General features: G+C 44.1%; 1 protein-coding gene across 17 annotated transcripts in view; it reads left to right on the top strand.

Annotated features, from left to right (window-relative positions):
- Positions 1-18,652, top strand: part of DOCK9 (dedicator of cytokinesis 9) — a 324,795-nt gene that overhangs the window by 140,346 nt on the left and 165,797 nt on the right. For all 17 annotated transcript variants that reach the window (XM_060191793.1, XM_007521919.3, XM_060191796.1 and 14 more), the window contains exon 2: positions 9,619-9,735. In XM_060191793.1, the coding sequence (XP_060047776.1) occupies positions 9,619-9,735 (117 nt within the window). The remainder of the gene's footprint in view (positions 1-9,618; positions 9,736-18,652) is intronic.

Below are 18,652 nucleotides of genomic sequence, written 5' to 3'. Positions count from 1 at the left end.
AGTTGCTATTGACTGGATAGTTCTCAATGTCTCTAATTCCATTATTAATAGGATTTTTCTTTTTTTGGCAAAACCACAGTTTATAAACATGATAGATAAGAAATCCAGATTTTGTGGTCCAGGAGGTAGCACAGTGGATAAAGCATCGGACTCTCAAGCATGAGGTCCACAGTTCAGTCCCCGGTAGCACATGTACCAGAGTGATGTCTGGCTCTTTCTCTCTCCTTCTATCTTTCTCATTAATAAATAAATTAATTAATTAAATCTTTAAAAAAAAATCCAGATTGTTTTCTTTTCTTCCTTCCTCACAAATGGATTGACTTTAAATGTCCAAGTATTACTAATACTGATAGAACTATTTGAATAAAATCTTTGCTCAATGACACATTCTCCAAATTGAGTGCTTTTTGGTGTTTTGTACAAAGCAAATTCAGTATCTTATAAGTGTTTGTAGTACACAAAAAAAACCCCATTTCATTCACAAGTGTGTCATTCTTGATATTAGTCTCTCTTGAGGATAAGGCCGCATTTCAGTGTGAGAAATATATTTAGACGTTGAGAGCTGGGTGTTCATGATGTAGTCTTCTGTTAGACATATTCCAGTTCATTAGCTTTTGTGGACTGATACTCAGGGTTGAGTATGCTCTTAGTCTGAGCTTGGGTATGGTTCTTTTTCCTTCAGCTTTTTGTTTGTTGTATTGCCTGCTTATGCACATTGTCAGTGGAAATACAAAAAAATGCAAGGTGGAGGCAGAAAGGAAGAGCAGGGAGTCTGGGGCTCAGAAGACTGGGATCCAGACAGCTCCTCCTGCCCCTCAGACCCCCCAGTCATTTTAATTCCCGTGCTCCTGGCCTCAGTCTGTAAGATGAGAGGGCTGGATCAGACCATCTCAGGTTCTGATGTTGGCACAGTTGTTCTGCTGCCACCAAACCCCTCTTCCTTGTAAACACGGAAGCAAACATCCAGCCTGGAGAAGAGAGCATGCATTCCCGAGGGAGAAGTATTCTCATGTTGGCCCTCTCAGTCCCCTAAATGTCCCTGTCCTGGCATGTGAGAGGAGAAAAGTGCGGCTGTTACGAGGAGCTGGGAGGCCGTTTTTGTGGTTGCATGAATGCAGAATGCTCATTCTGTGTCTGTCAGCTGGTGTGCAGACTCCCCGGGGCTTCTCAGTGTGACCCACCTGCCATGCTGGTGTCCTATTTCTCCAGTCTATGTACCACTCCAGAGGGGTGGCTTCCAGACAGGTGGTGGGCATCTCAGGCTGGCTAACTTTGGGTGCCGCCTCCAACAAAGACTGTTCAGATGTGTGCTGCTATTTAGAGGAGAGAGTGAGGGCCACCTGGGGTGTGTCATTCCTCTGCAGTGTTGCCCACCCACCCCAGGAGCCCCTGAGCCCAGGTGCTCACTGCAGCAGCCTTTCAGGGTTCTCTCTGCAGCATGCAGGACATGCTTTGCAAAGGACTTCTCCTAGTTGTTGCTTTCTCGTCCTGCTAGATTTCCAGGGATGCTGTTGCTCCCTAGAGACTGGTACTAGAACCCGTGGCCTACGGCCACCTCCACTCCCTCCAGCCACTCTGCCTGGCTCTTCTGACCTGTTTACTGCCATCAGACTCCCCAGGCTCAGAGTAGGATTTATCCTGAAGCCAGTGAAGCTTCAGCCTCAGGAGCCCTTCTGCTGCCCTAGGAGGGACTCTAGCAACTTTATACTCATTTTTTTAAGCCCCTTTCCCTGAAAGTGTAATTTTGAGACCTCAGAAATCTGGTTTCTCTCAAAGACAGGCTCCCTGACAGCTCCAGACTGCCAGGAACTTCCAGTTCATCTTGAATCCTGACTGAGGTGCTCCTGTCTTTGTTGTTGTTTTGTTTTGCTTAATTGCCTCCAGGGTTATCACTGGGACTCAGTGCAGCACTGTGAACCCACTGCTCTTGGTGGCCATTATTTCCCATTTTACTTTTTTTCTTTCATTTTTATTTGATAGGACAGACAGGAATTGGGGAGGGGGGGAGAGAGAGAGAGAGAGAGATCCTTGCAGTCCTGCTTTACCACTTGTGAAGCTTCCGTTCTGCAGGTGGGGAGTGGGGGCTTGAATCCAGGGGCGCACCACCACCCGACCCCAGTGTTCCTGTCTTGGACTCAGCTCTAGTGACCCCCTTTAGGTCACTTTAGGGTTAGGGAGCGCCCCCCCCCCCCCCCACACACACACACAGTTGGGCTCCTTCACTCACTACTGCTCTGGGTGCTGGAGGAAGGCACAGAAATCCCTGCCCTCCGGAGCAGAGCTGGTAATCCAGCTGGACGGAGTCAGATGTCACTCTCGCTCCCCACTCTCACTGTACACACATCTGCCATCTGACTGTGGGCTCTCTGGGGATGTGGTTGTGTCTTTTCCTTTTTTTCCCTCAGTGTCCCCCAAACCGGGCACAGTGCACAGGGACAGGCTGAACAAAAATCTGGAGGACAGAAGGGAGCCATAAGTAGCATTTGCACATGTGGAAGGGAGGTAGCTGCTAATTTCCTCTACCCACCTCAATTATAGGAAAATGGGGATTCTCCTTCAAATCTGACAGTCTTGAACTTCCTGGTGGGAGTGTTGTGACAGTCACATACTACACAATAGTGCGTCAGGAACAGGGGTGGCCTGAAGTGGGGGAGCACTGCTTAACAGCTAGGTTTGAAGCCCCATTCTTACTGCAAACCACATTGATCCCAGCTGTTCTGCTGGTGTCCTGTTGGCAATATCAAGAAGCACACCATTTTGAAAAGGAACCAAGTTCCATGAATAGCTAAAAAAACCTTTTTTCTGGTGCCAGGGATCATATTAAACACAGAAGTTCATACTTGTGAAGAGTGAGTTCTACCACTTGCTGCATTCCTGATCGCAGTGAATGATTTTTACTTCTGCCTATCAAGTAGCCTTTGCAGCTATGCAGAGAAATCAGAGAAGCTTTAATTCTTTATAAGCAGAAATGATGACTTTCTCATTTCTCCAAGTAGAATACTCCCAAAGTTGCCATCTCCTCAGCTTGCTATTTCAAGAAGTGGCATTCCACTGTTAACATTTAATTTCTCCAGTGTTAACTGGAGATTCCAGTGTTAACCTTTAATTACCAGAGACACAAAAGCAAGGAATGGCTAGAAAGTTCCCAGGGAGCTCTCATGTCAGGGGGACCAATAAATCCTTGCCTCTCCCCACTGCGCTGGAGGCTCTGGCTGTGCTTCATCAAAATTGAACACACTTGTGGGCTGACTCTGTCTGGTGCGCTAAATTCCCAAGGAGTCTCAGTCTCCTGGCTCTGAGAAGATTCTCAGGTGTCTGGTTGCCTTCAGATCTGGAATTTCAGTTTGCATGGCAGTGGGGCAGCCAGATCCCAGGCAGCAAAGGCTGCAAGAGATCCTAGAAGGGCAGTGAGGGATGGGAGGTCCTGCTCTTGGGACAGCTGCACGGCTACTGGGTGTTCAGTGCGATGGGGACATGTGGGCCCGTCACATCGCACGTGACCTGTGCCCACGTGTTGCCTGTGATGGAGCCCTTCCTTCCATCCTGACTCCAGGATCCTGGTCTCAGGGCATTCTTGTGAGTCCATTCCATGGAAGCCAAAGTTTTGACTTTGTTATGAGACTGCTGGTGGGCCCTGTTCCCCACCCCGCAGCACCTACCCTCCATGGAGAGTGTCTACATTTCCTGGGTCAAAGCATCTGAACCCTGTGAGCAGTACCATTTGCTTCCGCCAGGATCTTAGATCCTGCTGCCTTTGTGGTCACCGATTCTTCTCAGTCCTTTTCGACATCAATCCTTCATCACTACTCAAAATAGTTTACGATATAAGCCTGTATTTATATTTTCTTTGGGCACAGTCCTCAAATGCCAGTGTCATCTCTATTTATTATGCAGTTTCCTTTATGCTGGGTCCCCACCATTGTCATGTACATATTCCAGAAAAGTGGAGAGAACAGATTGATAAGTTGGGTATATATGGAACATGCCAAAGAAATCTTAAGACGACTTGTCAGACAAGTACCACACTTCCTAATGATACAAGCAGTACCCATTACCTGTGCAGCGACTGGTTTGTTATGTGCTCACAGTTTTCCGGGCTCTGCCAGGCTTTCCACATGCTGTAATTCAGTGGTGCCCAGGAATAGCTTCTGTAACGCACAGGCCAACTTGCTTTCTTTGTCTCTGCTTTTTTGAGATAGAGATAGAGATCACAGCACAGTGTGTGTGTGTAAGCATGTGGAGATGACTTGAAAACCAAGGCTAGGGGCCCAGAGTTAGCTCACCTGGTGGAGCATGTGCTTTACCTGTGCAGGGAACTGTGTTGCAGCCTCAGGCCAGCACAGGCTAACGCCACATAGAGAGAAAGTTTCACACGAGATAGGGTGGCACTATGGTGTCTCTTCTTCTCTTTTTCCTTCTCTGTCCCTCCCTCACTCTCATCCTTTATCTGGAGAGAAAAAGAAAAGGTCTGCTGGGAGTGGTGGAACCCCAGCGGAGCCCTGGCGGCAGTCAGTAAGGAACGCCGAGGCCTCATGCCACATCTGAGCTGTGCGTCTAAGCTGGAGTGGGAGACAGGCAATCTGGTAGCTACCCCAACTGACTCCTATTGTTGTTAGTGGATGTCCCCATGATGATGCAGGCCGGCCAGTCCTCTGGCTCAGGGGACTCTTGGAACGTTTACTGGCGCTGGGGAGAGTGAACAGCTGTCACCAGTGAGTCATCAGTTTCAAGGAGAGGGAAAACGGGCCATTGTTTTGTAGCCCAGCCCAGAGAGTGGTGGGTCCAGAGGTGCGATTTCCGGTGGATCCAGCTCAAGTCTCCCACACCCCTTTTCCCATCCTTTCCCCTTTCATCTTCCTCCTTATGTGTCCTTCACATTTATATCTTCTGCCTCCCCACCCCCCTTGGTGTTTTTCCCCCATTCCCGTTTAAAAAAGATTTGTATTTATTTAATGGGAGAAAAAGGGACAATCTGCAGAGCACTGCTCTGGCAAATGTGGTACCAGGAATTGAAACCGGGCTTCACAGTGTAAGTCCTTCCGAGTGAACCACTTCCCAGCTGCTCCCCCTCTTCACCCATCTCCATTTCAGCTTTCTTCCCCTCACAGATTGTTTCCTCTCTGATGAGACCATGTTTAGAGGGGGAGTGTTATGCTAGCTGTTTGTATTTGAGGTAGGAACTTCTTGCCTTATTCTTACCTTGAGTAGCAGGGGAATTGCTTTCAGCTGACCCCTTTTCAAGGGACTTTGTGCCTTGTTCTGGATGTACTCCCTGCAGCCGCTGAAGAACGCTTCTGCCCAACCAGGGGTCTCAGAATCATCTCTTTGAAAGTCCTCAGGGCACACACTTCAGATCTTCACATCCTTGACACCAAGTCTTCCCTCCTTGATCCTCTCATTGTGGAAGTCAACCCTGTGGGTGCTCCTTTTGACATGCACCATGAGTCTGTAACAGAAGTGTTGACTTATACATTCTGCTCGCGGTTACTGTGGTTGAGCATTGGTACAAACAGATCCTTTAAAGGGCAGCCTGGAGAAGAAGTTCTGTCTCACAGAAGACAGTGTTCTCATCCAGTCTGTTGGCTACTTGGTGGAAAGCGTCAGACAACTGGCTCAATTTATAATCTTTAATTTCCAGCTTGATGCCTCTGTGCTTTCCTTATAGTCATGTTAAGAGATCTTAAAAGAAAGACTGGGGTCACAATAAACATTTTTCAAAGTTTATTTGAGCAAACATGGACTCAGAGCTAGTAGTTAGGGCTGTTTCCCCAGTTGGAGTCAGAGGACTTAGTAGTGAGGCATGGAAACAAGTTGTCTGATTGTCTGTAGCCTCAAGCCTGGTTGGCTGTGAATCCTTCACCTTAGTGATTTTTCCGTTCCGTAACCCTGAGGCATTTACAGGCTCAGATTCTGATTTGCTGACACAGGCGTCATGGCATCAGAGCCGCCTCAGAATAATGGCTCCTTGGCTAATGGATTTAACAGTGAGTCAAGTGTGACCATCCCTGTGGAAGCGCCTTGACAGTTAGCCAGGGCACATCACACTGCATGCTGCTACTGTTCCCCATATACCTAGGGGGGCTGTAGTTCATCTGGTCAACAAATGCTTTCTCTGAATGCTGAATAGGTGAGCTGACCTGTGCAGACTTCCATAGTGTTCCTTTATTCAACCTTTTAGACAATATAACCTCAGTCAGATGAATGAGAAATGTGAAATACATGTAAGAAGATGTGACCATTTTGTCAGTACAGAGACAGGGACACATCAGTGAACTGAACATGGAAAATTAGCAAGTTATCATCACAGTGGGATTCATGACTAAGGAGTAAAGATAACTCTAAAGTGTGACTCAGCAAACTCTGGCCTTTAGGTCCATTCTGAGTGTAGCTCATTTCTCTAAATAAAGTTTAACGGCAGTACCTCCAAACCCATCGGCTTATTTTCTGTGGTGGCTTCTGTGCTTACTGGGTGGTTTATTAATTATGACAAAAACTGTCAGGTCAGCAAAACTTAAAGTGTATACAATCGGCTACTGTTTATAGCAAAAGGAAAGTGCTAACCCCATCTCCAAGAATATAAAGATAGTTTATCTAGCAGCACAAACCTAAGGATTTGGAAGAGCTCATTAGTGAAACCCCAAAATGACCATTCCCGTTGGATGGTGAAAGCCCAGTATGCTGTGGTCTCCTGGACCTTGTCTGAACTGCTGGGGTGTCAGCTTCTCAGGGCAGAGGGATACAGAATCACCTCTCATAGAAAGGCCCATCCGCTGCTGCACTATTAATAATAGCAAAGCAAAAGCAAAAGGGGGAAAAATGTGGGGTGTGGAAAGCAAAGGTTGCTTAAGCAGTGCTCTTCCAAAGTGCCCTTCGAACAGAGCAGATTGAGTTCATTTTGTGACCTGGGGAGAGTCGGGTTAATATCGTGGTAGCCAGGAAGGGTCACACCCAGCTGTGGATCCTGCTCGGCTAGCCTGCGCCTGGCAGGGGCACCCAGAGCTGGTGTGCTGGGCTTGTTTACCTCCTGAGTTTTCCCACTTGAGCTCATATGCCGGTCACCAGATAGGGCTGGAGAACACAATGTCTGTTCCAGGTGGCTGTATCTCTCCATCAGACCTCCCTGTGATGGAAGAGTAGCCTTCTGAATCCTGAACTCTGACACTACAGAAAGCTATGTGCATCTCTGGGTTTCATTTTGAATGTAGTCATGGTTCCTGAGGAAGATATTACTAATCCTGACATCCAAGCATTTTGCCAACACACATTCCAGACTGAATGATATTTGCAGCATTGCAAACTAAAGAACAAGTCATTTATTATCATTGTTATTATTATATATATATGTATTTTTATAGAGCACTAATCAACTCTGGCTTATGGGGGTGCAGGGGACTGAACTTGGCTGGGGCTTTGGAGCCTCAGGCATGAGAGTCACTTTGCATAACCGTTATGCTGTCTATCCCTGCCCGCAAGTCACTTATTTACTATTATTTCTGAATTATTTCATTGGGTTGGGGGATGATGGTTTACAGTACAGCTGCACTCCCAAGTAAAGCCCTTTTCCACCATCCTGCACCAGGACCCCAATGCCCTTCCCATCCCCTTCATTTCCCCTGCTCCCCAGAGTCCTTTACTTAGGTAAAACACACCATTTTTTTCTTTTTCTTTCTTTTTAATTTCTTTATGGGGGGGTTAATGATTTACATTTAACAGTAAAATACAATAGTTTGTACATGCATCACATTTTTCAGTTTTCCACATACTAATTTAACCCCATTAGGTCATCCTCTGCCATCATGTTCCTGAACCTTCCCTTGCCCACCCCAGAGTTTTTTACTTTGGTGCAATACACCAACTCCAATCCAAATTCTGCTTAGTGTTTTCCCTTCTGTCCTTGTTTTTCAACTTCTGCCTGTGAATGAGATCATCCCATATTCATCCTTCTGTTTCTGACTTATCTCACTTAACATGATTCCTTCAAGCTGAGGTGAAGAAGGTGAACTCAGCATTTTTAATAGCTGAGTAGTATTCCATTGTGCATATAGACCACAACATTTTCTGCTACTCATTTGTTGTGTACCTGCATTGCTTCTAGGTTTTAGCTATTACAAATTGTGCTATTATGAACAGATGTGCACACAGATCTTTTTGGATGGTGTGTTGGGTTCCTTAGGATATATCTCCAGGAGAGGAATTGCAGGATCATAGGATAGGTCCACTTCTAGCCTTCTGAGAGTTCTCCAGACTGCTCTCCACAGGGCTGCACTAATTTACATTCCCACCAGCAGTGCAGGAGGGTTCCTTGACCCCACAACCTCTCCAGCATTTGTTGCTGCTACCTTTTGTGATGTATGACATTCTTACAGGAGTGAAGTGGTATCTCATTGTTGTCTTTATTTGCATTTCACTGACAATCAATGACTTGGAGCATTTTTTTCCCTGTTAGTTGGCCTTTTGTATCTCTTCTGTGGTGAATATTCTGTTCATATGTTCTCCCATTTTTGGATGGGGTCATTTGTTCTTTTGTTGCTGAGTTTGATGAGCTCTTTATGTATTTGGTTATTAGCCTCCTATCTGATGTATGGCATGTAAAGATCTCCCATTTTGTAAGAGGTCTCTTTGTTTGGGTGATGGTTTCTGTCTGTTTTTGTTTTAGTCTTCTTTGTAATTAGATTCACATCATTGAAGATGCCTTTAAAACATAGGTAGACAAGAGTTCTGCCAATATTTTCCTCTAAGTATCTGATAGTTTCTGTTCTTACATCCAAGTACTTCATCTACTTGGAATTTCTTTGTGTTTGGTGAAATTAGTGGTTCAGTTTCATTCTTCTGCATGTTTCAACCCTATTTTTCCAACATCACTTGTTGAAAATATTCCCCTCCCCCCATTTAATAGTCTGGGCACCCTTGTCAAAGATTAGATGTCCATAGGTGTGGGGGCATACTTCTGGGCTCTCAGTTCTATTCCACTGTCAGTGTGTCTATTCAGGTTCCAGTACCAAGCAGTTCTGATTACAGGGGAAAAAAAGCTGGGCATGGCCACCCTACCCCGAGCTTCACCCACATGTCTTGGTGTAAGTGTGCATCCACTTCTTGCGTGCCTGCTTTCCATCCAGCTCACAGTTCTCTATTTAGACCTTCCATATGTAAGCGCATCAGTATTTCAGGACGTGCATGCTTTGAGACTCAGCGATGAGTCCCTCCTGTGAAGTGATGAGCCCTTCAGCCTGAGCCAAGGAGAGATAATTATGGCCATGGGCACTGAACAGGCAGCCTTCACTGTCCTGCCATGGTTGGATCCCTAAGCAGGGCAACTCTGTCAGAACCTGATACCTGGAAGATGGATGGATCTAAGCAGGGGGGCCCCAACCGTGACTGAACCCACCAGAATCCACAGCCTTTGCCGCTCAAGTTGCTAAACAAGCTTGTACACCACAAAGTGTCTTCTGTTCCTTCAAAAGTAGCTTTTACTTCTCACTTGTGGTTCATCCTGATGGTAAGACGAATGCACCGTCTTTGTGGAAATTTGGGGAAAGAAAATCAGAGCATAGAAAGATAAATGTGTAAAGCCGCCTCTGTGTGCACAAGTGTTTTAATTGCTTTTCTTTTCTCCTCCAGGCAAAGCCAAAGTTGATTGAGCCACTGGACTACGAAAATGTCATCGTCCAGAAGAAGACACAGATCCTCAACGACTGTCTGCGGGAGATGCTGCTCTTCCCCTACGACGATTTCCAGGTAGGGAACTTCTTCTCTGTAAAATATTTTTACTTACTTTATTTCAGGCACTCTCTCTCTCTATCTATCACACACACACACACACACACACACACACACACACACACACACACACACACACACACACACACACCCCGCAGGTAGGTAACTTCTTCTTTGTAAAATATTTTTACTTATTTTATTTCAGACACACACACACACACACACCCGCAAGTAGGTAACTTCTTTGTAAAATATTTTTACTTATTTTATTTCAGACACACACACACACACACACACACACACACACACCTGCAGGTAGGTAGCTTCTTCTTTGTAAATATTTTTACTTATTTTATTTCAGTCACACACAGACACACACACAGCACTAACTCAGCTCCAGCTTATGGTGGTGTGAGAGGGATTGAACCTGGGGCCAGGGAGTCTTGGGCATGAAAGTCTTTTTGCAGAACCACTATGCTATCTCCCCAGCCCCAGGCAGGTAATTTGTAATAGTCTACAAGTACTACCATGTGGCTGATCTTTACAAACTGTTTTTCTTATTTGCTTACTATTTGGTCAGTTAATTCAGGTTTTATTTTTTTTAACATTATTTTCTTAATGGAAAGATGTTATTTAAGAGCAAAAAGTAGTATCATTGTATTATTCCTCCAGACATTCCTTCATAAGTTGACAGAAGTTTTCTCCTGGCCATTTTTTGGTGCATATATGAATATACTGATGTGAACATGCGCTATATATCTAAGTATATTTGAGAATATGTCTGGGGCATAGCTCTGAGACATAAACAGTTTATCAGGTATGTTTGTATATGCACTATTTTATTTAGACACCAGGGATATCACTGGGCCTTGGAGCATGCACAACTCCTCTGTTGCCAGTGATCATTCTTTCTTTCATCTTGATAGAGGGAGGGAGACAGAGACAGACAGAAGAGACATCTGCAGCACTGCTCCACGTTTTGTGAAGCTTCACCCCTGCAGGTAGGGACCCAGGGTTTAAACCCAGGTCTTCACCCACAGGATAATGTGTGCATTCTACTGGGTGAGTCACCACCCCGCCTCTATGCTTTGTCTTAAAGGAAAGCTCTGAAGCTCAGGCTGATTTATGAACACAAGTGTTTCCTATGTCTTACATGATTTGTTTGAAGTGGAACTTAGGCTTTTACCAAATACCTCAGAGTCTTAAGGATGGAATTTGCTGGAGAGCAGAGAAGGATTTTGTCATGAATCCTTTTAAGATGAGACTTTGGGAGACTGACCTGAACAGTGTGTGGGCTTCCAGGGAAGGGGTCGGCAGGAATTCCCTGATGTCTGGCTCCAAAACAGTAACAGTTGTGCTGGAGTTCAGTAATTGCCCATAGTCTGCACAGCCCCAACTGTGAAACGCTCTGTACATTGCTGCTTGACGTTTTCTGATTGTGGCCTGTGACTGAGTACCCACAAAGAGCTTTGAGGCTACTGGAGTGAGAATAGAACCCCACTGGTCTTAGATGCCCGGCATCCTAGTGTCTCTTCAGTTGATTTCTTCTGGAGCCTTTTTTCTTGTCTCCCTCAGAGTTTTCTGCCGAATGCTGCTGCCATCCAGACCTTATATTTTTGGTGTGTAAATTGAGCTGTGTTGTTTTTCAGAAAGTTTCATTGACTCTTGGTTGTTTCGTTTAAGAAGCAGAACATACATGTTAAACAAAGCAAAGAGCAAACAGACACTATTGAAACACTTGACATCAGGAGGCTCTTCCACCACTTCTTCCTAACCCCACTCCTCAGAACATGACCTCCTATGTATAGAACAGTACACGCTGCATTGCCTGCAGAGTAATAGTTGTGAACAGTAGTTGTTAAATTCAATTCCTTGAAGTTCCTCCCCCAACCCATCAGTTTATAACAATGGTGAGAATTTTCACAAGTTTTCCTAATTTGCTAGAGATACATGGGGGACAGTGATTGTTCTTTGGTTCCTCCTGAATCATGGCAGTGACCTTGACCATCAGTGGGTTGCTGCTACCAAAGTATGTTCTACTGACAGATTATGGCTGAAACTGTGATGCTCTGAAAACACATGAGGATGTAGAGGACTCAGCTAAAGGACAATTAATGGGAACTTCAGAATAAAATGCCTCCTTTTGCCTGCGATCTTGCCAGCAAAGCTTTTTTTCTTTTTTCTCCATTTTTTTTTCCACAGAAGTTAAATCCTGTGATTACAAATTATACTTAACGTTGACATATTTTTCCTGTTGGTTGCTCTGAGGAAGTAAAGGTTATCTCAAGTTTGTCTGAGCATGAAATATGTATTCCTCTTGTATTATAGTAACAAAGTTAGAGTTCTGCACACTGGAAAACAAAGTTGCATTTGTAGACCTGAGGTAAAATTACTTCAGAAACAAACAAATTAAAGTCACAGCATAGTTAGTTTAATACCATCTTTTGTCCTCAGAACAGGGGTCCTGGATGTTTATGCAGTTGCTAAATCAGAAGATTGAAACTTTGAGAAAAATGTCACTTTCTCTTCTATCTGTAACTATTTCTTTAAGGAAAACACCTATTCTGGAAAAAAGGCAAAGTACTTACAACATTTTTCTGGCCTAGATTTGATTCCCTTCCCCTTTCCCTTTCCCTTTCCCTTCCCCTTCCCCTTCCCCTTCCCCTTCCCCTTCCCCTTCCCCTTCCCCTTCCCCTTCCCCTTCCCCTTCCCCTTCCCCTTCCCCTTCCCCCTCCCCCTCCCCTCCCCTCCCCCTCTTCCTCTTTCTCATCCTCTTTCCTTTTAAATCCATCCATCCCCCCTTTCTCTCTTTCTCTTTTTCTTCCTCTCTCTCTCTCTCTCTCTCTCTCTCTCTCTCTTTCAAGGCTGAGAGACAGAGAGTGAGTGAAAGAGAAGACCACAGCACTGAACCTTCTTCAGTGTGACAAGGGCTGGGCTAGAACCTGTGTTGTACAGAGGGCAAAGTAGCGCACTATCCAAGTGAGCTTTTCACCAGCTCCCCAGCCTAAATTTAGTAGGCAAGCATTATTATTTGTTGTAGAATGCTTCATGGAAGACTAAGAAGCTCGTATTGGAGCTTTGTTCCTCATCTTAGTAATTGTAATGGTCCTCATTTAGGTTTGGATTGAGTAAGGACATTTAGCACTGTGTTTGCTTGCTAAATTGCCTTGGCGAGTAAAATATAGACATGTTTCATTTATTTTAATGAGAGAGATACAGAGGGAAAGATACACAGAGAGAGACAAGAGCACTGCTCAGCTCTGACTTATGGTGGTACTGTCTAGTTTACTAAATGTGCAAAATTGTCATAGCAATGCAACAGATTTCTTTCTAGCCCTAGTTTTTTTGTTTTTTGTTTTTGTCCTTTTCTTTTTCAGAATAGGAGCAGAAAAGAAGTATGGTTATATTATTAGAAGCAGAGGGAACAAGTCAGGTCAAGGAAATATTTGACTCCATGTGAAAAAAAGATAAGTCAGTTAGGAGATGAACCATACAGTGCTAAGTACATGCTGGCACTTGATTCACAATACTACAATTACTGATTGAACAGTATTGGTTAACTATGAAGACCATAGAAGTTTGTGTGAAATATATTCAGAATGAGGATTTGCTAAGGTGTGTGTGTGTGTGTGTGTGTGTGTGTGTGTGTGTGTGTGTGTGTGTGTGTGTGTGTGGTATACATTTGTGCAGTTCTTGAGCAAACTCTATTATTGATGTTTGTTAGCCCTAAAGATGTGGATACAGCCTAAGTGTCTGTCAGTGGAGGGCTGATAAACAAAATATCTGTACATGCATTGGAGTATTATTAAACCTTAAAAAAGAAAAGAAATCCTGATATTTGCCATAAGATGGACCTTGAGGACCTTGTCCTTTAGTGACAGTAGGTAGTCATGAAAGGACAAATGTTGTATGAGTACACATAGGAGGTACTTATAGTAGTCATATCTGTAGAGACAAATGGTAGAATGGCGGCTGGGTGGTGGTACACTCAGTTGGGTATATGCGTTACAGTGTTCAAGGACCCAGGTTCAATCCCCTGGTCCCCACCAGCATGGCAAAAGCTTCACAAATGGTGTTTCCCTTTCTCTCTGCCTCTCTTCCTCTCTAGCCTCCTTTTCCTCTAATTTGTCTCTGTCACTATCAGTGAAAAAGAAAGAATAATTTAAAATATTTAAAAAGGGGAGTCGGGCTGTAGCGCAGCGGGTTAAGTACAGGTGGCGCAAGTGCAAGGACCAGCATAAGGATCCTGGTTCGAACCCCCGGCTCCCCACCTGCAGGGGAGTCGCTTCACAGGCGGTGAAGCAGGTCTGCAGGTGTCTGTCTTTCTCTCCCCCTCTCTGTCTTCCCCTTCTCTCTCCATTTCTCTCTGTCCTATCCAACAACAACTACAGCAAGGGCAACAAAAGGGAATAAATAAATAAATATTTTTTTAAAATTTAAAAGGGTAAAATGTATTTATAAGAGTGGAAATTTAGTGTGTTATAGATGGAGTTTCAGGTTAATAAAATGAAAAGAGTTCTGTGGGTGATAGTAATGATTGTACAACACTAAGAATGTTATTAATGTTACGGAACTGCACATTTTAAATATGGCTATGATGGTAGATTTTATTTACATTTTACCATGATTTAAGAAAAATACTGGTAAATGGATTTAACTGGTACAGGATTTTTTTGCTATATGAGCTTGGAATTATTTTCATTCTTAAACTGTTTGCAGTGTTTGGAGGGGGAGTGGTTTCTCAGCTATTATTCCTGCTGGTATCCCATGGTGTGTTATCAGGGTCAAGTCACTGAACAAGAGAATGTAAGAGGAAAAATGAGAATACAGAGCAAATTGGATTAAAAACTGGTTGTGTTAGGCATTTTCACTTGGGGGTCCGGTGGTAGCACAGTAGGTTAAGTGCACATGGTGCAAAGCTCAAGAACCGGTGTGAGGATCCCAGTTTGAGGCCCCGGCTCCCCACCTGCAGGTGAGTAGCTTCACAAGTGGTGAAGCAGGTCTGCAGGTGTCTGTCTTTCTCTCCCCCTCTCTGTCTTCCCCATCTCTCTTGATGTCTCTTTGTCCTATCCAACAATGATGACAACAATAATAATAATAACAATGATGACGATAAACAACAAGGGCAACAAAAGGGAAACAATAGCCTCCAGGAACAGTGGATTTGTAGTGCAGGCACTACAGCAATAACCCTGGAGGCAAAAAAAAATTTTTTTTCAAAAAAAAAAGTCTAATATAGTAGAATCCTAGAGTGTTCTCAGCATTGTATAGAAAAATGTGTTTAATCCATTTTCCTTTAAATAACATCCTGATGATTATTTTGCTTGTTTTTTTTTCTTTTTGACTTACCCTATAGGCTGATAGTAATCTAAAAACCACTGACCCCAAAAGGAAGCCAAGCCCCACTACTTACAAAGGACATAGAAGTCTTTGATCTCATTTCCCATGTGTCTTTTTGAAAAGGAAAAAAAAAATTCAGAGTTTTGTCCTCACTTTTTATCATATGCTGCCAAAAATACAACTTGAATGCATTGTTCTGAGCTTTTCATTGAAAAGTGTTCTTTTGATGAATTCCTAGAAAATTTTGACAGAATTCAGTGGCCAGCAATGAAACTTTCTGGGACATTACTATAGTTTCTACAACATTGTTAGTTCATGTCTAGTACTGAATTTGCCTGAAAAATTTGAATAAATCATATTCTCTGAATTAACTCTAGCCAGATTTTAGGAGATAAGAATTTGTAAGTCTAGTTTAAAAAATTTTTTTTTTTTTTTTAGAAAGCTGGGACAAATTTGTTCTTTTGTTATCAAATATTCCTTAGGCCTATTATTCAGAAAACTCTTTTCAGCTGAGTTGAAGGGTATATATTTTTTGTTTTTTATCATTTACTTAGTTAGTTATTGAATAGAGACAGAGAAAAATCTAGAGGGGAGCGTGCTAGAGGGAGAGACAGAGAAAGACTCCTGCAGCACTGATTGGCTGGTAAAGCTTTCCTGCAGGTGAGGACTGGGGGCTTGACTCCTGGGCCTTGGTATTATAACGTGCACTTAAACAGATGCACTACCTCCTGGCCTCTGTTTGGCTTTTAGTTTAGTTTGTACAAGTTATACTACTTATACAAAAAGTTCAACCTTGTGAGATGCTCAGGAATGTAAATATAAGGCAGGATTCTGACTTTCAGGTTACATAAAACTAAAGGATGTCAGTCATAGTATTAATAAGAAGGAGACTGTGATTAGTGTGCTGATAGAGACTGAGCCCCCTGGAATGTTCCCAGGGAACGTTAAGTAGGAGATGTGAGTAGGCAGTGCAGTTGATGAGTCCTTTTGGTGGCTGGGAATGCGAGAGGACTGACTTGGGAGAGAAACTTGGGCGAGTCACCTGGATTCATGAGGCCTTACTAGCTGGTGGTCAGAGAGGCCAAGAACTCCACTGCACATCCCTGGGACTGAATCTTGGGGTGTGCCATCTCTTAGGAAGAAGAGAGGTGGAAGGCAGAGACAGAAAGCTAGGGGAAGACACAGGGAGATGGCAGGCAGAAAGAGTGCAGTGCTGTGCTCCTGTGATGGGTGGGGAGAAGGTGATTGGGATTGATCACTAGGCCCTCTTTGCCAGTGAAGACAGTCTCTAACCTGGGCTGAAGTTAGGAGTGGGTGGGCACAGAGGGTGGTGTTGAAGGGCAGCAGAGAGAGAAAGAATCGCTGCTGCTCAGAACTTTAGCAAGAGGTGTTATCAGGACTGGGGAATAGAGACTGTGGAAGCTCAGGAATGAGGAAGAGATTGAAGAAGCAAGACACTAAAGGAGATGGTTTTTAATCAGGACACTGTAGGAGTGTGTGGGGATGGAATCACGTGTCTTTTATTAGTGGGGGCAGGGGAGTCTGGGAGGGAGAGTTCTATCTCTGGTTAGACAGGAGAGGGAATGACTCGAGAGAAATCTAGAAATGAATTGGGCTGAGAGAGCTGATGTCAGCGTGACCCAGGGAAGGTGCAGCTTGGAGAAGAGCTTAGAGGCTTGGACAGACTTTGGGAAACAGGGTGAGGAGGGCGAGGGTAGTAGTAGGTAGCATCCAGTGGCACCCCGGTCACTTCCTACCTTAGTTAATGCAAGCTCCTCCCAGCATGTCTTCTGTCTGCCTGCCTGCCCTATCCTACTAGACTGAATAATCACTCAAAAAGTAGGTCTGATGGCCTCCCTCCTGTGTTCAGAATCCCTCAGTGAATGCTCTCACGTGGCCTTGCCAGCCCACCATCTCCCCGTCCTCACTGTCTTCCCCACTCCCTCTGCCACAGCCACGTTGACTTCCCTGGCAATACCTGTCACTCCAGGAAGTCCCTGGCCTTTTCTCCTGCTGTCACCGCTGCCTGGCACTCTTTACCCAGCATCCTTCACCTCCTGCAAGGCTTCTTTCAGATCTTAATTTCTGGTTCCTGCAGTTTGCTGTTTTCTTTTTCTCTCCATGTCACTTACTCACTGGCATTCTTGCATATTTATTCATATGAATTCCGTCTCCGCGAGGGCAAGGATCTTCATCTGTATGTTTCCCAAGCACGTAGATGGAATGTTTCCCATGGCACGTGGAAGGAATTCAGTAAACACCTGGAGGAAGGTTGTTTCAGTTCGGTCACATAGGTGGACTGTCAATTGGCATGGGTGACCTTAGATGGCAGATAAATTGGCATTTATTAGAGCACTAAAGATCCTGGTAAAAAGTCAGGAAAATTGATAGATGTAAAAATGTTCAGCTCAGCTACTGGGTGTTTGGAATTTAACTCACATAACTAAATTGAAATGTGCAGTGTATTGTGGGTAAAGCTGGCGATTATTTTGGACATTGCAACTTGAGATGGAGCCCTTAGAAGACACATAGGTCACCTTTTTAATGGAAATATAGTTGGCATATAACATTACATTAGTTTTAGGTGTACAATTTAATTATCAGTATTTCACACTATGAATTTATCAGTAGTTAAATCTAGTTAACATTTGTCACAGTTACCATGTCTAGTTAACATTTGTCACAGTTACCATGTTTTTGTTATGAGAACTTTTAAGATCTGATAATCCTAGCAACTTTCAGATATGCAGCACACATTACTAGTCACCATACTGTACATTGTGTCTCCACAACTCATGTATTTTATAATTTGAAGTTTGATCCGCAGCCCCTTCCATGGCAACTACCAATCTGTTCTCTGTGTGCTTGGGATTTCTTTTTCTTCCTCTTTTTATTTAGTTTTCACATGCAAGTGAGATCATATGCTATTTGACTTAAAAAAAAATTATTTATAAAAAGGAAACACTGACAAAAACCATAGGATAAGAAGGGTACAACTTCACACAATTCCCACCACCAGAACCCCGTATCCCATCCCCTCCCCTGATAGCTTTCCTATTCTTTATCCCTCTGGGAGTAGGACCCAGGGTCATTATGGGGTACAGAAGGTGGAAGGTCTGGCTTCTGTAATTGCTTCCCCACTGAACGTGGGTGCTGGCAAGTCAATCCATACTCCCAACCTGACTCTCTCTTTCCCTAGTGGGGTGGGGCTCTGGGGAAGCAGGACACATTGGTGGGGTCATCTGCCCAGGGATGTCTGGTTGGCATCATGTTAGCAACTGGAACCCAGTGGCTGAAGGAAGAGTCAACATACAGAGCCAAAAAAATTGTTAACTAATCATGAACCTAAAGGCTAGAATAGTTCATATGAAGAGTTGGGGGGGTGGTCTCTTGTTTTGTAGATAGTTAGCAGGCCTATTTTAGTTACATTCCAAAGAGTCCATGGCTATACTAGTTTTTTTTTTTCCCCTGAGTCTGACATCTGATATACAGGTAGATCCAAGTTATTGTCTGAGGAGATGATGTCATGGCTGGAAGAAGGACCAGAATGCTGAATCAGGGAAGAGGAGAGGAGCTCCCTAATATGGGAAAAGTA

The sequence above is a fragment of the Erinaceus europaeus genome, chromosome 5, assembly GCF_950295315.1.
Source record: "Erinaceus europaeus chromosome 5, mEriEur2.1, whole genome shotgun sequence".
Lineage (NCBI taxonomy): Eukaryota > Metazoa > Chordata > Mammalia > Eulipotyphla > Erinaceidae > Erinaceus > Erinaceus europaeus.
This window is presented reverse-complemented; position numbering and strand designations above follow the sequence as displayed.